This window comes from Salvia splendens, chromosome 17 (genome assembly GCF_004379255.2).
Source record: "Salvia splendens isolate huo1 chromosome 17, SspV2, whole genome shotgun sequence".
NCBI classification, from domain to species: Eukaryota; Viridiplantae; Streptophyta; class Magnoliopsida; order Lamiales; family Lamiaceae; genus Salvia; species Salvia splendens.
The window spans coordinates 26,281,147-26,302,448 of record NC_056048.1 but is presented as its reverse complement, the minus strand read 5'-3'; the positions used below and the strand labels follow the sequence as shown (position 1 = coordinate 26,302,448).

Genomic DNA, 21,302 nt, shown 5'->3' with positions numbered 1-21,302 from the left:
AAAACATTGGTTAGTTGAATCAATGAGCATGGATTCTCAATACTGTTGTCACACCAGATTCAGAATAAGCAGCACACCCCACACCACTATTTTCCCTCATCTCGAATTCAAATTCAACTTTTCCCTCAACAAAGAATACGTCAACCATCTCATACACCCCCCTCCTTGCACCTTAGCGCCACCGCCCGCTCCATCGTCCGTGTGCGCATGTGTTTCACGGCGAGTGCATCAAGGTTTGGCTGCGGAAGAATCATTACTGCCCGCTTTGCCGCTTCCAGATGCCCACGGCCACAGACTAGATATCCTGCTTTTTGCATGCTTATTACAAACTTTACAAATTTTCATTAATTTATGGAGTATATATATATATATAGGGTAGTGATCAAGATATAACTAATCTTAAGTGTATAACTAGAGAACAAATCTCAGCCACACATCTTAATGGAACAAATATTATTTATTTTAATAATCTAAAATAGGCCAAGGGTATTTTTGGAAATTACATTATGAAATTTCACTGTGTTGCCGTTTTTTTCACGTTGCTGAGCTGGCATTCTCCCTGCTGCTCTCTAATGGCGTAGCCCAATCCTAGCAGCAGAAGAAAGCTTAGAACAGAGAGCGAGAGCTTGCCCATGGTTGATATCTTGATGCGCTGTGTGTGTGGTGATGAGAAGTGGCGAAGCGGAAGCGTCGGTATTTATAGGCGAAACACTCTGCAAATTGCATGGTTGCATATCTCCTTTGGCTTCCACCTATGATTTTGTGAGGGCTACATGGTGAATTCGTCTATTTATGTATTTGAATGTTGTACTCGCAACTATCGTTGGAGTTTGCATTTGTTATTTGAATATTATTGAACTTTCAAATCAGGAATCAGCAAGTGCAATCAGCTGATCGACAACTCCAGGCTCTGCAAGTGTGCTTGTATCACCAAGCTCGTCTAACTGTTGCGAAGCAATCTTCCTCAAAATTCTTCTCATTATCTTTCCGCTCGTCGTCTTTGGTTGACCAGGGGCCCAGTGTATTCTGTCCGGAGCTGCAAAGGCTCCAATCTAAAATAAAATCACACATTTTAATGTCCAATAATAGTAGCAAGATAACAAATACTCTCTGTATGCTCCCAATCCTCTTACTAAAAACGGCTCTCAACATCCTTTCCCCAAAGCAAATGCAGTAATAATCATATTATGAATTGATAAAGCAATCTACTTTAGATATTTTATTCATATCATTCATGTTATTGATTATAATATAATATAATTTAATATAATAGAGTCATTTGATTGATCAGCTAATTGTTGTAACCACATATCTAAGCATGATTTTACTTCACTGTTGTTTACAAAACACATCACTCTTAGCATAATTTTACTTCACTCTTGTTTACAAAACACATCACTCTTAGCATGATTTTACTTCACTCTTGTTTACAAAACACATCACTCTTATTATGATTTTACTTCACTCTTGTTTACAAAACACATCACTCTTAGCATGATTTTACTTCACTCTTGTTTACAAAACACATCACTCTTATTATGATTTTACTTCACTCTTGTTTACAAAACACATCACTCTTAGCATGATTTTACTTCACTCTTGTTTACAAAACACATCACTCTTATTATGATTTTACTTCACTCTTGTTTACAAAACACATCACTCTTAGCATGATTTTACTTCACTCTTGTTTACAAAACACATCACTCTTATTATGATTTTACTTCACTCTTGTTAACAAAACACATCACTCTTAGCATGATTTTACATCACTCTTGTTTACAAAACACATCACTCTTAGCATGATTTTACATCACTCTTGTTTACAAAACACATCACTCTTAGCATGATTTTACTTCACTCTTGTTTACAAAACACATCACTCTTAGCATGATTTTACTTCACTCTTGTTTACAAAACACATCACTCTTATTATGATTTTACTTCACTGTTGTTAACAAAACACATCACTCTTAGCATGATTTTACATCACTCTTGTTTACAAAACACATCACTCTTAGCATGATTTTACTTCACTGTTGTTTACAAAACACATCACTCTTAGCATGATTTTACTTCACTGTTGCATGATTTTACTTCACTGTTGTTTACAAAACACATCACTCTTAGCATGATTTTACTTCACTGTTGTTTACAAAACACATCACTCTTAGCATTATTTTACTTCACTCTTATTAACAAAACACATCACTCTTAGCATGATTTTACTTCACTCTTGTTTACAAAACACATCACTCTTATTATGATTTTACTTCACTCTTATTTACAAAACACATCACTCTTATTATGATTTTACTTCACTCTTGTTTACAAAACACATCACTCTTAGCATGATTTTACTTCACTCTTGTTTACAAAACACATCACTCTCAGCATTATCTTACTTCACTCTTGTTTACAAAGCACATCACTCTTAGCATGATTTTACTTCACTGTTGTTTACAAAACACATCACTCTTAGCATGATTTTACTTCACTATTGTTAACAAAACACATCACTATTAAAATGCTACAACTCCATCCCTTAGCCCAATATTATTGTAAGTATTTACCGAAGTTCCATCAAGATCATATTTACAACATTGCTACAAAAAGGACTACTCAAAGACCAAAAAACTGAAATTGAAGGCAATACACTTAATCACGTACAAGAAAAAGGGAAATACAGTTCTATGAACATCACACAAGCGCACAATAACCACAAAATTCTCAAGCTGCAGTAGATTATATACAGACTGCACATCTTTATCACCAACTAGGAAACATCCACGCAATGGACCATCCCAGCAAGAATCCAGCACCAGCTAGTCCTTTCGTTGATTATAATACTCGTTACTTAAACATCCGATTTTGTGTAAACTAAGAAGCCCAAAGCTAATGACGTAGCTTTTGAAGAAATTGAATCCATAAGATACTACTGCCGCATTTCGTTGCGCATGAATCTATGGAGAGGTACGCCGGATTTTGCTTGTAGAGAGAAGAAGATGGATTTCGATGCAGTCGATCATATCTTGGCTGCTTCAAGGCTGTGCTCACATCTATTTTGCGGCTGGTGGTGTTGAGCTCGGCGGCGGAGGCTGGGGAGAGGAGGAAGAGAGGGGAGAGGAAAAGAAGTGTGAATTGGAGTTGAAAAATTGAAGGAGACGGTTGGAATTGAATATAGTTTCCAAAAATACCCTTGTTAATTACTTTTTATTTAAAACATGTAAAAATAGCTAAGCCATAAGATTAATTTGGAGTATTAAGATGTGTGGCTGAGATTTGTTCTCTAGTTATTTGGTTAAGGGGTGTTTGCCATAGATCAATACCCTATATATATATATATATATATATATATATATATATATATATATATATGGGGTTTTGATCTATGCAAAACTAGATTTAAATACAAAAACGCAGAACAATATCATACGTAGGGCACTTTTAGGTCATAGTTAGTTAATTTTTAGGTCATACTAACAAAGCATGACCTAAAATGATCGTAGCATGACATTAAACCCAAATATTATAATATGACCTAAAATTGCTTAATTATGGCATTCCGTGTTTTTGGCTAATTATTGACCATTAGATCATCTAATCCTAGGGCTAAGATTTGGGCTGCATTTCTGGATTTAAATACATTTTTATTTTGATCATCTCCCTATATGTTAGAACTCATTCGTTTAGCTGAATCAGTACAAGTTATAATACAACTGTGTGCATCAAAATAATACTCCCTCCAGTCCACCCTGGAAGGGATCACAATATATAAATAGAAATAATTTATTATCCAGAAAACAAAATGTACATGTACAACATTATTGTTTACCATGCCTATTCCATGTCTGCATCCTCAAAAAAGAAATTTACCAACTACTCCCTCCGTCTTTCAATAATTGTCCACTTTGATTACAACACGGGTTTTAAGAAATATAAAAAAAAATGATTGAAAAAGTTGGTGGAATATATGTCTCATTTTTTTTATAGAAAATGCTCACTCTACCCAACACACAAAACAACATCTCTTACAATATTTTCTCTTTCTACCCAACACACAAAACAACATCTCATAATATAAATAAAATATTTTCTCTCTCTACTCAACACACAAAACAACATTTCATAAAATCTCATATCATTATACAAGTGTGCCATCCATTATGAGAAGCAGCGAATACATAATAAAAAAGTATATATCCTTTGAAAGTGAAATACCAAATGTTATAGGATTTGAAATGAGGTAGGTCACACTCAACAGCAACATACGCCAATATTCCAGTCAAAATTCTCCCGAATATGCAAATTACAAAATCGCACTTATAAAGAAATGCAGATTTTGCTATTAAGTAAAATGCTTGTAGCTTTGTATTCATTTCCCTCTTTGATCACATTGTCACAAAATAGTGCAGAGGGTGCTGGCAATGCCCCCAATGCTGAGTCCTCCTTCAAGAGCTGTAAGTGCATACTTCCAATTGCTCTGAGATGTATCAATTGAAAGAGATATGTATTAATAATACTACAAAAATTCTTTTTATTGATATACATGTAACACCTTACATAAAATAATTTTCCATACCTATAATTTCTCGATCCAAAAAATCATATTAAAACGAAATATTGTACTTACCCAGTTTGAATTTGATGATGCTGGAACAATTGCATTTTGGTGATTTATGTATGTATTGTATTGATTCATGTACGAATTATACACGTTGACATGTTGCAATGGAGCTATGCCATGTGTTGGTCTATTCCATGCCTGCAGCCACAAACAAGATACTTACCAGCTACTAGTAATATAAGTTCACTATCTATGAGAAAGGGACAAAAAAAGGGGGAATTAAGGAAAGGATAATTTATTACTCCCTCCGTTGTATAGTGTTTCACAGTAGTGGAGACATTTCTTTCCGTTACGGAGATTAAGAAAAAAGTGTGTAATGTATTAAATAAAAGATGATAAAGTAGGAGAGAGAAAAAAGTAGAAAGAATAAAATAAGAGAGATAGAGAAGTAAGAGTGAGAAAATGTGTACTAAAAAGGGAAATGACTCTATTACTATGAAACACCCAAAATGGAAAATGACTCTACTACTATTGAACGGATGGAGTATTATACAATCTAATTGAATATTACATGTGTAATTTTCCCAATCAAATGTGTGTGCCGGCCTGTTATTATGTCAACATGATAATAACATGACACAATAACTTTTAACCCTAATATGATGTGGTAAAAATCCATTGATACGGACACACACGTGATAACAACAAGATTTAATTCATGCTGATACGACAAGATATAATAAAAATTTCATATGACACATACTCCTACGGATCCCAAATTCTAAAAGTTTAAAATTAATGCTCAAATAAACCACAACTGAGTAAACTACGAATTGAAATAATTAAGTTATTAAAATAATAATATTAATGATAATAGTCACACGAATTTGACACGACCACGACATGAATCGACAGGTAATATTGTGTTTGCGTTGTGTCGACAAGATAAGAGAAAGGATCTTAAACGGTTTACACTAAACTACATGTTCATGTAGTATTTTTATGTCATGTTCCACATTAACTGTTGTGATTTTTTTTCATTAATTATGTCAAATTCTTTCATTTTCATGTAAAAATCATTTATGAATACCCTCGCAATATGATTAAACAATTCTTTTGTGAGTACCTTTTACAAGCCCAGTTCTATGACTCCTGAGACTGTTACAAATTTTTAGAGTGGCATCTAAAGGTAATATTTAAAGTTACATATTCTTTTAGATGTATCACTCCAATTATACATTTTAAAAAATGAAAATACTAGTCTTTCTTTTTTTTTTGTTTGGGGAATATTTTCTTTTTTGGCTCTATTTTAAAAATGAAAATACTACTCTTTTATTTTTTTTGGCTCGATTTTCTTTTTTACTATATTTTCTCTACACTTAATACATAAAATAACACCGAAAGAAATTCTGTACTAATAATGAAACGCTTCATTTTAAATGGGACGCGGGAATATAACATCACTATGTAATGTAATTATTAAAACCCACATTACCTCATGAAATGGAACCACCGACGCATGTGCAAGCGCCGGACCTCTTACAGCCTGCAACAGCGTGTGATTGTCTAAAAACTGAGTCCGGCCGTCGTGGCTATGGTGGCACCGGCCCGTCCGGTAGCAAGCCAGGCACAGATAGTACGAGTTTCTGGGATTCTTAAAGCACTCGACGCAAGAGAAGAATGTTCCGGGGATGAATTTGTTGCAGCAGTTGCAGAAGGGGCGGCCGCTCTTAATGATGTAGTACAACGTCATGACCTCATAGAAGTCGAGGGTTCCGTTGCAATCGACGTCGAGCATGTCGAAGAAACAAGAGTTTTGCATGTAGGGATAGCCTTCGTGGCTCATGAAGGCTAGGAACTCGGACAAGTTGACTCGGCCGTCTCTGTCTGAGTCCATGGATCGGAAGAAATTGGAGGCTAATGCTTGGACTTGTGGAGAGCCGGCATCGTAATGGGCTCTTGCGATGTCGCGCAGTTCCTTCATTTCTCTCTGTTTGGATTCATGTATTAATAACGAATATAAAATTTATGTTTATTTGCCAATATCCAGAAAGAAAGATTGACTTACAAAATCAACAACTAAGGTGTATGGGTGCCTAGGATTAATCTTGTGGAGTACATGTTTTTACTTTTAACTGACTAGTTATATTCTTAAGTCATGGTAAATAAGCTACATTAAAACCTAGAATGCATATAGTCATATTCACACAACTATTGAGACTAAAATATGCATTTGGGATAAGAGTTCATTAGTACAATTTATAAGTTTGGTTAAGAGTGTTTTATAGATTGAATTTTGAGAAAACATTCAATAAATTAGCTTAATTTAGAGCTGGGCTTTTATTAAAAGTTTTACTTATACTCCCTCCGTCCCATTAAATATGCAACATTTGCTTTTCGGCACGGGATTTTATGTAGTGTTTTTTGTGAGTTAATGAAGACAGAGTAAAGTAGGAGAGAAGAAAAAGTAGAGAGAGTATTGTTTCTGTTTTTAGAAACGTTTTATTTTTAATGGGACTAACCAAAAAGGAAAACATTTCATTTCTAATGGGACAGTGAGAGTATTATGAACTTTGAGAAATTGTTTTAATTAATTATATGTAAGGCTAATTTTCAATTAGTTTAATTATGACGGGATTTGACGTACATAATCCGTAGGGCTTTCATCAGTTGCAGGCATTGGGTTTGACTAATGTACTTCATCATAGGTCATGTATGAAAGAAGATTTTGGTGTACCACAAGTTTTAGAAGAGTAATAATGACAAATTTTACCAAAGAAAGAGTGACTATTAAAAATAGTTTTTTAATAGTTTTTTTTTGTCCATTCGCCCATACTTATCACATTTATTTTTGTTAGTGGACTTTATAAAACTAGTACTCCCTCCGTTTTTAAAAAATAAGGAGGTTTAAAACGACACGGGTTTTAATGCATAATTTGATAAAATAAGAGAGAGGAGAAAAATTAGTAAAGTAAGAGAGAGAGAAAAAAGTAATGGAATTAATGTTAGTGGATCATGGGGTCCACTTTAAGTTGTTAATTGTAGTGGTATAAGTGGTAAATAAATTGATATATAGAGTTGTAAAGATTTCCTAAAATAAAAGGTTTGAAAGTTGCTATTTTTAAAAAACGGACAAAAATAGAACGAGTTGTTATTTTTAAAAAACGGAGGGACTAACATGTAGATGTATGACCACGTTCCATTAACTTTTTCTATCTATCCAGGCTAAAAATAAAATGAAACACATCAATAGTGCTGGCAATGCACATGTAGAGTTAATGCTACCTGAAACTAGGGTTGGGGAAAAATATCGAAAAAATGATATATCGCTCGTATCGTATTGAAAAATATCGAAAAATTATCGGTTTTTCGATATATTATAATTTCCGATATGAAACGATACTGTATCGTAAGTTTTCGATACGATAACTATATGAATTTCCTTATATCGCGATATATCGTTTTATATCGAATATACGATATATATCGATATTTTTGATATATCGTTTTATATCGAATATACGATATATATCAAATATACGATATATATCGATATTTTCGATATATCAAATTTCGGTACGATATATCGTTTATATCGAATATACGATATATATCGATATTTTCGATATATCGAATTTCGGTACGATATATTGAAATATCGATACGATAACGATATAGATATCCTCCATATCGGAAGTTCGATATATCGAAACTTTCGATACGATAACGATATGAAATTCTTTCATATCGATATTTTCGATACGATATACGGTACAACGTTTTCGATACGATATATCGTATCGACCCACCCCTACCTGAAACTATAGGGGCCCGCAATTTTATATTAACTAAATTTAAGAATTTGAATTAACGCATGCTGAAATTTAACCAATTAACCCTATCCATAATTCATTCTCTTCATTTGTACATTTAAAAATTACAAATATTAACAAAAATAGAAATTTTTATAATTTGTTAGGTTTTATTCATGTTTCGTCAACGACAACAAAAATATGGATTGAGCATAACAAGATTGATTACCTTAAACTCAGCGGAGCCATTCCTGAAGTGCATGAGCAGAGAGTGATGATCCATCACGTGCTGCACGTCGTGCTCGTGCCACGGGCCGGCGCCACTGCGGTAGCAAGCGCAGCAGAGGTCGTACGTACTAGCGCCTTTTCCCTGGCAAAGGATGCAAGAGAAGTAGGGCCCCACCAGCAGATCCGAGCAACCGCCGCATTCGGAGATGTCCACCTTCTTCTCCATGTAGTAAAGGCACAGAAACTCCTCGAAATCGAGGCATCCGTCCCCGTTCTTGTCGAGCTTCTCGAACACGGCCTCCCTGCACAGCCACGAGCCCACCGCCTTCTTGAACTCCCTAAAACTTATCTTCCCGTCGCCGTCGACGTCGATTTCTGCGAAGAATTGTTGGATCGATTTCTGCTCGTCCTCGCTTGCTCTCTCGTAGAAGGATCTGGCTATCTCTCTCATTCCTTCCATCTCTCTCTCTCTCTCTATAATTGGTTGGGTGGTGGAGAATATCTAGTCCTCATTTACTACAAATTAGTCTACTTGATTGAAAATTTGCACAGATATTTTGCTTGAACTAGTAAAAAACATTAATGCAATTTGCTGTCTGGTCTCAGGTCTTCGTCGTCAAGTGTAAGAATCAAGTACTATAATGAAGAAAAGTATGAAACACAATTTGTCATATTTGAATTGATAATTGAATTTGCTATGTCTGGTAGCTCTCATGAGGTCTTCGTAAACATCAACAGTAATATGAACAAAATAAATACTACTCTGCGTCCCGGCTAAGATGACAAATTTCTTAGTCGGCACGGGGATTTTAGGAGTTGTTGGTTATTGTGGTTAATTAGAGAGAGAAAGAGTGGGTAAAAGGATTAAATGAAGAGAGAAAGAGAGTTGGAAGAAAAAGAGTATTTGGGTGTATTAATTGGAAAGAAAAAATTACCGAAAATAAAAATGTGTCATTTTATGTGGGACGTAGGGAGTAGTATAAAACACAATTTGTGATATTTGTATTGGTAGCTCTCAGGAGTCAAGTCGATACATTTGTACTCCTTCCGTTCCTTGTTAATAAAGTATTTCTTTTCATCACGGAGTTTAAGAATAGTGTGTTAATGGATGGTGAAAAAAATAAGAGATAATAAAGTAAGAGAGATGAATAGAGAATAAAGTAAAAAAGAAATTATATTTTGCCAAAAATAGAAATGACTCAATTAACTTCGAACTTCCGAAGTTGTAAGAATTTAGAAGGTAGTATTATTTACTCCGTTCATCCACGATTAGGTGTCTAAGTTTCTTTTTTTCGTCCGTCCACGATTAAGTGTCCCAAGTTTCCTTTTTCATCCGTCCCCGATTAAGTGTCCCAAGTTTCCTTTTTCGATATTTAATAACGGTCAAAGAGAGTTAAAGTGGAAAGAGGATAAAAAAATAATACTATAAGTAAGAGTCCTCTCTTACTTTGATTAAAATGATGTCATTCACACTAAACATACACATCAACAATTAAAGATAATGATTACATGAACATGAAAAAAAAGTAGTCCAATCAACATTCGTGAACAATATCATTAATAAGATTACATGAACAAGAAAAAAAAAAGTAGTCCAATCAACATTCGTGTACAATATCATTAATATAAAGAAATGCACTTTTTTAGCCCTCTTCTATTTGAATTTATTTGGCCTTCTCATATTATCACATAATAGTGCAGAGGCCTACGGCGTTGGAAAAGGTCCCGACTTTGCATGCTATGTCAAATGTAGTATATGCAGCCTTCCTTTTGCTCTGAGATGCATCAAGAAAGAGCAATGTGTTAATCAAATTGAGTTTCATTTTTTATATTATGCTTGCATATTTTGATATATCATTTTCATAAATCTAATTTTCAATATGTATAATTTCTCGTACCAAAATTCACATAAAACAAATTTTGCATACTTACCCACTTTGGGTTTGATGTGTCAACTGTGGATCTATTCCCTGCCTGCAGCCACAAACAAGAGATTTAATTACCGCATATAAAGGGGGAAAAGGACAGCATTATTCACTAATTAATTAATTAATTCGAATTGAATATTATATCTTGTGTGTTTTATTCATTTTTCCCTAATGATTTCAAGACTAATATCATAATTGAAATGAATACACCAAATATATTGTTAATTATGTATTTCATTTTATTGCAAATCATTATCTATATTCATTGGTAATAACTATTATTCCAAGGTTGGAATTTTTGCAAAAAATAAAATAAAATAAAAAAATTACCTCATGAATTTTTACGCCTGACATATCTGCAATCTCCGGACATCTCATAGCCTGCAACAACGTATGACTGTCCAAAAACTGAGCCCGGCCGCCGTGATTATGGTTGTACTTCCCCGTGCTGTAGCAATCCTTGCACAGATCGAACGAGGTTTTGGGATTCTTAAAACACTCGACGCAGGAGAAGAATACACCGGGGATGATTTTTTCGCAGCAGTCGCATTGAGGGCGGCCGCTCTTGATGATGTAGAGGAGCGTCATGACCTCGATGAAGTCGAGGGTGCCGTTGCCGTCTACGTCGAGCTCGTCGAATAAACTAGATGTTTTCTTGTAGGAAAGGCCTACTTCCGTCATGAAGGCTAGGAACTCTGACAGATCGACTCGGCCGTCTCCGTCCGAGTCCATGGATTGGAAAAACTTGGTTGCTAATTCTTGGACTTCAGGAGAGCTGGCTTGGTGAAGGGCTCTTGCGATTTCGCGAATTTCCTCTATTTCTTTCTGCTTGGATTCATGTTACAACAACATCATTAATATTCGCACACTCTAAATGGAGTATGTGTTAATTTAGTGGCACGTAAGTTTTATTTTTATATGTTACTTTCTCTATCTAATAATACAAGGCCCAGTTTGACTGGACATATATTTTAAGAAATGTAATGGAGAGTGAATGAAAAAAGATAGTGGAAGGTGGATTTAGTTTTACAAAAATAAGAGGCCCATTACAAAAATAGAACTCCCTCTATCTAAAAAAAAAATCTCGTTTTGTCATTTTTGGATGTCTATAAAAAATAGTCTCATTGCTAAAAATGGAAGGTTTATCTCTTATACTTTCCCCACCTTTTTCTCTCATTTTTTCTTATTTTACCGATTTTTCATTGAAACTCATGTCGTACACAAATGAGACTATTTTTTGTAAGGAGTATAAAAACAAAAGAGACATTTAGTAGTGGACAAACAAAAATAGGAAAATAGAACGATTATTCATGGACAGAGGAAGTACTTACTAGTTTTATAATAAAATCTGTAATCCTAAATAGAAAAGGGTAAAAAAGCTTCTCGAAATGATAATATGAGACATTATTTTGTGCATGAGTACCTTGTTTTTAGATTTTTCATCCCTGAAGAGCTTGATGAGATAGTGGTGATCCACCATGTCCTCAAGCGAGTGCTCATGCGACAACTCGGCGCCACTGCGGTAGCACGAACAACATATGTCGTACGAAGTGGCGTCTCTTCCAAAGCAACGCAAGCAAGAGAAGTAAGGGCCCGCCAGAATCTTAGCGCAGCCGTTGCATGAGGTTATCGGCACCTTGTTATTTAGCATGTAGTAAAGGCTTAGAAACTCGTCGAAATCGAGGCTCCCGTCGCCGTTCAAGTCGAGCTTATCAAACAAGAGCAAGGCCACCACACCGTCATTCATCGTCTTCTTGAACTCCGCCAGGCTTATATTCCCGTCGCCGTTGACGTCTATTTCTGTGAAGGATTGTTTGATTGATTTCTTATCGGCCTCGCTTTCCCTCTCGTAGTAGGATCTCACGATCTCTCTCATTTCTTCCATCTCTCTCTCAATTTGACTCTTTTCACTTACTGATCACTCACTCTTAAATGGATGTGTGGTGAAGAACATTTTTTAATCGACTTACAAAATTTGTCCACTTGCTGGAAAAATATGCGGGTATACTCTTTCCGGTTCACATTGAATGTCTTATATTTGACTCATTGAATGTCTTATATTTGACTGGTGCGGATTTTGAGAAATTATTTGATTTATAGAAAAAAGTAGGTGAAAAAAGTTAGTGGAGTGTAGATATGTTTTTATAAATATTGATTTTATAATAAAATATGAGTAGTGAGTTAGAGAAATATGCGGGTATACTCTTTCCAGTTCACATTGAATGTCTTATATTTGACTGGTGCGGATTTTGAAAAATTATTTGATTTATAGAAAAAAGTGAGTGAAAAAGGTTAGTGGAGTGTAGATCTATTTTTATAAATATTGATTTTATAATAAAATATGAGTAGTGAGTTAGAGAACGTGGGTTCCATTTATTTAAAATAGTAAAAATGAAATTAATTATATTTATGAATAGTCTAAATAAAAAAATAATGAATATTTAGTGGGGACTAGTGCGAGTATTGATTAGAGATTTGATCTTTCAACGCGTTTTGTACACAATTTGTGATGTTTGTATTGGCAAGTGTATAAATTGATGAATATACTAATGTTTAAACAAACCACAAAAAAAATCCCTCCACATGGTCCATCAAATATCTCATTTTTCTTTTTGATTTGTACCTCAATAATTATCATATTTCACTTTTATTTATTTTAGCAAGTATAAATTTCACATCCACTAAGTCAATTCACTCGTATTTTATTATAAATCAATATATAAAAATAGAATCCGTATTTCATTATTAACTTTTACTGTCATTTTCTTTTATAAAGTTTAACAATATCTTGAACCCGAGTCAATATAAAATAAGATACGTATGTATTAGCGGACAAAGGAGTACATGTATTTATACGTTTCTTACGAAGTTGATGTATATGCATGAACTGGGGCAGACCCATATATACTTAGGGTGGGGCTAAAGTGTTAGCCATCTTTCGATGCTTTACCGATTTCTATACCGAAATCAAATTTTAGATTCGTATTAATTCAACCATAACACGTAACACATCAAAGAGATGATTTACCAACCTCCATCCATAGCTTATAGTTGATGTAGGGTGGAATTCCACGAGTTGATGTTTCCCCTAAAGCTGCGGTTGATCTTTTCGTCTCTTTGGCCTTTACTTTTCGGATTCTTTTGATGGAGAAAAATCTGATAATATATGACTTTCTTGTATATAGAATTCTGTAGAGATTTCTGTAACCTTTAAATCTGAAAATCTGATTTGTTTATATAAGTTATACGCAACCTTTCACGAAAGGTTGCATCCGTTCACTTATATCCTTTCATGTAACTCATCAGATTTTCTGTAGACTTTATTCTACAGCTTTTTCATCTTCTATACACTTTAATATGCACATATTTATACCATCTATGCAAGGCAAGAGAAGAGGGTTATCAATACACCCGATTCTAATTCTTTAATTGAAACCGATCCATCACGGTATCGTCTTTTATATTAGAATCCAACTGATATGTTTGAACTTGACCTTTAATATTAAACCAATATCTACATAGGTCACATATAGGAATAAATATTCCTACATTCTCCCACTTGACATTTGTAGCTTTCAATTATTTAATTACTTTTCTGCGCACTTTACATCAAGTTCATATATACTTTAAATAACTATAAAGTTAGACTTGATTGAATCATGGTGGTCACACAATCATTTAGTTGACATGATTCCTTCCATGTATCACAAATCAATTCTAACTTTATATGAATGAACCTTTCATTGAGATAAATCTTAATTCTCAATATAACATATGTTATCTAAAAATCATACTATATACAAACTTTAATGATAACATATCAATACACAGAAACATAACATTTATTGAATTCAAAGTTTTTTACACCTTATGAGCAAATATAATCCATATAGCAAGGCTTTCTCTATAATACCCAATACTTTTCATGGCCATTTGGGTAATCCTTTACTTAACATAAACGTTCTCATTATATTGTTCTATTCTGCTCAAAAGACATTTTATGTTTCTGTACTTTTTCCTTTACAAATAAGTACTCACACTTTTATGTACTTATCTTTCTATATGAAGAAGATTTCTGCGAAATCATCACAACAAAATCTTAGTGACTTGGCCATAATGTTAATAATCTCAAGTCTCAAGATTTATGTTTCGCAATCACTTTTCATGAACTTTGGCCTCAAAACAAACCAAATTCAACTTTCATAATGGAAATAGCAATGACAAACTATTTTCCATTTTCCATGATATTGCTCCCACTAATTAAAGGAACAAATAGCCAAACATCAATTTCTACCATTGACGCATCATGCGTAATATGAATCTGAATATCCAATGACATTTAAGTCTTCAGATCATCTTTATATAAACATGTGCTCTAGGTGCCTTGCAAGTACATGAGGACTTTCTTTGCAGCCTTCCAGTGGTCCATTCCGGGATTACTTTGATATCGACCCAACATACCAACCGTGAAGGTGATATCTGGTCGCGTACATGTTTGAACATAGTTCAAACTCTCAACCACTGATGCATAAGGAATCTTTTCCATTTCCTTACATAGTGCTCATCTAGACGGAGAGCCAGCTCAAGCTATAGTGGTGAAATCCACGACAGAAAACTAAAACGAAAGCGATTTAAACTGTTTCTTCGCCCTCCGTGAGGACGGTGTTACTCCACTACTGCCTAGCAAACGTGAAACCCAGAATTACCCCACAATGCCCCCATGAAAACCCAAAAGTGTGTAGAAGTGAAGTGAGTTGCAAGCTAAATCTGTTACTGAGGTCTCCACCGAGAAGATCCCTCCAGAATGCATGCTTTCTCCCTTATATAGGTGCGGACATAATCTTCTAGAAGCCTTCGTAGAAATCTCCATTCTACCCTTCAGCTCCGTGATTTCCTCCGTCTTGCAATTCCCTCCATAATGCTCACTAATACGCCAGTTTCCATGGACCATGCGATTGTCCACTTCTTTTCCTGGACCTGGCGAAAATCTTCTACACACTTGGCTTAAAATGTGTGTTAGACCCAGCAATTGTGTAAATTTAACCCCTTAACCAATGCATGAAATTGGCCTTATCATAGCTCTGAAGACTTAAATCATTACATTTATACTTCCTTCATCCTATAAAAATATGGATATTTGGTACTACATAAGTTCTAATGTACAATTGGTACATAGAAAGAAAAAATAATTACAATATTGTTAGTGGATAATGGAGTCCACCTCATTAGATAGAGAAATTACCAAAAATAAAAAAAGAGTTACTTATGGAACGAACCTAAATAAAAAAATGTTCATCTTTTTATGAGACGGATAAAGTATTTGCTATGTCCGGTAACTCTCAAGTCTATACATTTATAAGCCCGCCAAGACCACATGCTCCGCCTCCAACCAGCCCAACAACAGATTATAAGTCCATTTGCCCGTATTTCATATGAATTTGTTTACCATTAAGCTCACATAAATTAGTTCACTTGCTTGAAAATTTGCGAAGATATTTTGTTAGAACTACCAACATTATTGCAATTTGCTATGTCTGGTAGCTCTCATGAGGTCTTCGTCTTCGTCAACTTATATTGAACAACAGTACAAAACTCAATTTGTGATATTTGAATTGGTATCTCACAAGCAGTTTACATTTGTATTTGTTGACCGGGTATCTCTCAAGGTGGTTTTCGGTTCCTAAATAAATGTTATACTCCCTCCGTCCTTCTGCAGTAGAGGCATTTCTTTTCGGCACGAGATTTAAGAAATTGTGTTAATAATGAGTTAAGTGAAAGAAGAATAAAGTACGGAAGGAAAAAGGTAGAGAGATGAAGAGACAATAAAGTAAGAGAGAAGAAAAGTTGGGTGCTTTTTACCAAAATAGGAAATGACTCAGCTACAGTGGAACAACCAAAAAAGGAATACGACTCAGCTACAGAGGGACGGTACCCCTCCGTCCCTGAAAAGTATGCACTCTTTTTTTTAGTCTGTTCCTGAAATGTATGATCTTTCTAACTTTAGAAATTTTTTTCTCTATAATGGGGTGTGACTCATTTTCAACTAAAAATACTTTAAAACTTTTTATTTATTTCTATCTCTCTCTTACTTTTTCTTTAAAACTCGTGCCGAACGTTCATACTTTTCGTACAGAGGGAGTATGAATTTATTTCAATCATTATTTACACTAAACTCAAACTTAAAAAAATATTATATATTATTTTATTCACAAAATTAAAAAGAAAAATGGCTTTGGTGGAGTGTAAACCTAAAAGTGGATATATCTTTTACTAAAAATTAAAATATTAGATTGATTTCTCGTCGAGCTTCTCGAACACGGCCTCCGCGCGCAGCCACGAGCCCGCCGTCTTGTTGAACTCCCTAAAACTTATCTTCCCGTCGCCGTCAACGTCCAGTTCTGTGAAGAATTGTTGGATCGATATCTAGCGATCTCTCTTATTCCTTCCATCTATAATTGATTGGGTGGTGGAGAATATCTAGTCCTCATTTACTACAAATTAGTCTACTTGCTTGAAAATTTACAAAGATATTTTGTCTGAACTTGTACAAAAATCATTAATGCAATTTGATGTCTGGTCTCAGGTCGTCGTCGTCGTCGTCAAGTGTAGAAATCAAGTACTATAAATCAAGTACTATAATGAAGAAAAGTATAAACAGTAAAACTATTTGTGATATTTGAATTGGTAATTGAATTTGCTATGTATGGTAGCTCTCATGAGGTCTTCGTCAACGTCAACTGTAATATGAACAAAAGAAATACTCGGTCCCATTTAAAATGATACTTTTCTTTTTTGCATATATATTTGAAAAATGTCGAGAGAGAATAATATAGAGGAGATTCTTTTTTAATTATTCTTTTACTTTAATTTCTCTCCACTTTATATCTCTTTCTTTATTTTCTCTTCACTTTAATTATTTATTATCATTTTTCAAAAATAAAGGTGAAAAAGAAAAGGTTTATCTTACGGAGGGAAAGGGAGTAGCACGAAACACAAATTGTTATACGAGTATTTGACTATTTGCATTGGGAGCTCACAAGAGTCAAGTCGATACATTTGTATAATTGTACTACTCCCTCCTTCCCTAAAAGTTTGTCCCAATTTTTCATTTCCGTCAGTTCCACAAAGTTTGTCTCATTTCAATTTTACCATTTTTGGTAGTGGACCTAATATTCCATTAGCTCATTCTTACTCACATTTATTATAAAACTAATATATAAAAGTAGAACTCACTCTCCACTAACTTTTTCAACTCACTTTTAATTACATTTCTTAAAACCTGTGTCGGGTCAAAGTGAGACAATATTTGGGGGACAAAGGGAGTATTTGCTATGTCCGGGTAGCTCTCAAGTTGATACCTTTATCAGCCCGGAAAGCCCACATGCTTCCCCTCCAACCAGCCTGATGGGGTACGTACTAAACAAGCCCAATAGCAGTAACGGCCCATCAGCCCAAAACCCAAGGAAGAGTATCAGTTCGGCATTACCAAAGAGTTCGGCCCCAGCCTACAGCTCGGTAAAAGCCGACCAATCAAGCTCTATTCTCAGATTGGCAAAAGCTGCTCGGCAATAGTTCAGCAGTTCGGTCTCATTATTCGACCGAACTGGGAGATAGTGGACTCATGCAGAACCTCCACGACCTCCACTACATGATCTATTTAGTGGTGGACCCATGCAGGATCTCATGACCTCCACGACATCCACGATCTAATTAGTGATGATGTAAGCCACGACCTAATTAGTGATGATGTAAGCCACGACCTAGTTAGTGGTGATGCAAGCCACGATCTTAGTTCAATGTATAAATAGAACTTAGATCAGATAGACTAGGGGAGAAAAAAGAGAGCTCTCTAGACATCAAATATCATATAGCAAGTCTGTATTTGTAAGCTGGAAAACCAGATCAAGCAATACAATCTTGCCCTCCTTTCTTCCCGTGGACGTAGATTTACCTCAGTAAATCGAACCACGTAATTCCTTGTGTCGTGATCTATATTCATTACCTGCATTTACTACCATCAAAAATTCGCCCAACCATCACTGGCGCCGTCTGTGGGAAACAGAGAACCAAATCTGTGATAAAAGCGAGTTTTTGATCCTCTTCCACCAAAAAAATGCATACCAGATCACATAATACCCGTGCTTCCGTCCGTGATAACCATGAGGAAGCTAGTCCAGCCCGCAGGTCTGGAAAACAGCCTCGGGAGAAATCTACTTCCAGTTCTCACGGAGAAGGAACAAGCCGCTCAAAGACTCATCGCACCGAGTCTTCCCAGCAGCCCGATTTGAACGAGGCTGTCAAGTTGTTTTTGGCCGAGAAGCAGGATGAATTCTTAACATTCCTGCAAACAGGCCAAAAGCCTGAGACGAAAACGGTGGATTCTCCCTCCTCATCCAGACATGAAAGTCACTACCGCAGTAGTGCCGTGTCTTCCAAGAAGAAGAATCCTCAACCCCGACATGTTCCTGTTCCTCCTCGGTACCGGAATCACAGGAGAACTCTATCTCCTCCATACCGAAGAGATGTCGGGTTCGCCATGCACGGAGCATTGAAGACTCCGTTCTCGGACGATATCACCCGAACTCCCTTGCCACAGAACTACCGAACTCCGTCAATGACTTATGACGGGTTAGTGAATCCTCATGACTTCCTGGGACGCTATCAGTATAACATGGCGAACCAGGGTCTCAATGAGGTCCATATGTGCAAGCTGTTTCCCGAGCTGCTTATCGGGAACGCAAGAAGGTGGTTCGATAGCCTCCCCAAAGGCAGCATTAGATCTTACCGAGATCTAATGGATGCTTTCCACAGGAGATTCTTTCAGAAAGCGGAAGCCCGAATCACTTCGGCTCAGCTGCTTTCTATACGTCAAGGTCGTGACGAAAAGATCAGCGACTTTATGACGAGATTCCACAAGGAATGCCTACAAGTAGATGATCTCAATGATCTACTTGTCATTTCGGCATTCCAAAATGGAATCCTGCCCGGAGCTCTCTACAGAAAGCTCGTGGAATGCAGTCCGCAAACAGCTCAAGAAATGTGGGACATTGCGGACCAGTTTTCTCGTGCCGATGAGGCAGACCGTCGAAAACGGTCTTTAGACAGCTCATCTAGAGAAGACAAAAAGAAGCCCGATCATAGCGATCAGAGGCTTCCTCGCCGAACTCCTTCCCCACTAAAGGAGGGATAGCGGTCATCCGAGGTGATCAAAAAAGAGCGAGTGTTTGCAGATTGCGCTTAAAAGTGCCGAGCAATCAGATCGGCACCATCAAGCATAGCAATCACAGCAGCCGGAGTCAGAGGCAGGCGAAATGACCGAAGTCACACCGGAGCCGAACTCGATGGTGTACGGCACTGAAGCCGTGATTCCGGTTGAGATCGGCGTACCCAGTCCCCGAACTCTAAATTTCTCCTCAGAAATGAATGATGACGGACTAAGAGCCGAACTAGATCTGGCCGAAGAAAGAAGAGAATTGGCCTGCATAAAAGCAGCCAAGTACAAGGAGCAAGTAGCCCGGTATTATAACCAAAGGGTGAAAAAGCTGCAATTTAAGTGGGAGATCTCGTCTTGAGAAACAATGAAGTAAGCCGAGCAGAAAAGCTGGGCAAACTCGAACCCACATGGGAAGGTCCATATCGGGTGTCAGAAGTCCTCGGCAAAGGGTCTTATAAATTGACTCACATGTCAGGAGAACAAGTACCCCGAACATGGTACATTTCCAACCTCATGAAGTTCCATTTGTAAGAGACAGTCCGGTCAGTCAGTCTTGTGTCTAGTTCGGTCCTAGGGGTATGTGCTTTCTTTGTTTTTTACTTGTGTTTCATGTTTGTCTATGTGCGTTTTGTTTGTCTATATGCGTTTTGTTTGTCTATGTGCGTTTTGTTTGTCTATATGCGTTTTGTTTGTCTATGTGCGTTTTGTCTGTCTATGTGCGTGTCGTCTCTTACAAATGTTACTGAGGTATCTTGTTCTTCGAAGGCTGATCCCCTTTTTAGAACATATATAAGCCAACGATTGTGAGTCCAAGCTTCTAAGGAGGATACAAGACCACAATTCAGCTTAAGAAACAAGCAGTTCGTCTGAAACGAACTGCAACAAAGGGAAAGTCCGATCCACGCGATAAAACTCGCCGAATTAGGACAAGGGAAAGTCCGATCCACGCGATAAAACTCGCCGAATTAGGACAAGGGAAAGTCCGATCCCCAAATTAGGACAAGGGAAAGTCCGATCCGAGCGATAAAACTCGCCAAATTAGGACACAAGCTTAGTCCGGTCAAAGAAATTTACTTCATAAGACTAAAGACGAGTCCGGTCAAAGAAGTTTACTTCATAAGACCAAAGACGAGTCCGGTCAAAGAAGTTTATTTCATAAGACCGAGGACCAAGTCCGGTCAAAGAAGTTTACTTCATAAGACCAAAGACGAGTCCGGTCAAAGAAGCTTACTTCATAAGACCGAGGACGAGTCCGGTCAAAGAAGTTTACTTCATAAGACCGAGGACGAGCACGATGAAATTTTTTCGCTGGGCTGTAAATACGCAGTGATAGAAGCGAAATGAAGATTTCATTTATTAAAACTTGTTCGGCATACAACTCCGCTGCCCTACGAGAAGGCGTTACGCTATTACAAAGGACTATTCTACTGTCCCTGGTTGCTAAAGTTGAGCCATCTATTCACAAAATCCTCGTGAAGCCGAGTTCGGGCGTTCCGGGCAGCTGAAGAATAAGCAGGTCGACGAGATGCTCTGATCGACCTACCGCCTCTTCC

The 21,302-nt window shown here is 36.4% G+C and overlaps 2 protein-coding genes and 1 pseudogene across 2 annotated transcripts; 1 reads left to right on the top strand and 2 right to left on the bottom strand.

Annotated features, from left to right (window-relative positions):
• LOC121774851 overlaps window positions 1–21,302 on the top strand; it is a 91,877-nt pseudogene that overhangs the window by 58,701 nt on the left and 11,874 nt on the right.
• Window positions 4,125–9,166, bottom strand: LOC121774857. The gene is made up of 4 exons (XM_042171731.1): window positions 8,609–9,166; window positions 6,063–6,557; window positions 4,634–4,765; window positions 4,125–4,483 (listed from the first exon to the last, which is right to left on the bottom strand). Exons 1-4 carry the CDS (start codon window positions 9,065–9,067, stop codon window positions 4,400–4,402), a joined length of 1,170 nt encoding a protein of 389 aa, XP_042027665.1. The 5' UTR covers window positions 9,068–9,166; the 3' UTR covers window positions 4,125–4,399.
• On the bottom strand, window positions 10,051–12,464 carry LOC121774859. Its single transcript, XM_042171735.1, has 4 exons — window positions 11,959–12,464; window positions 10,866–11,360; window positions 10,540–10,581; window positions 10,051–10,382 (listed from the first exon to the last, which is right to left on the bottom strand). Exons 1-4 carry the CDS (start codon window positions 12,418–12,420, stop codon window positions 10,293–10,295), a joined length of 1,089 nt encoding a protein of 362 aa, XP_042027669.1. The 5' UTR covers window positions 12,421–12,464; the 3' UTR covers window positions 10,051–10,292.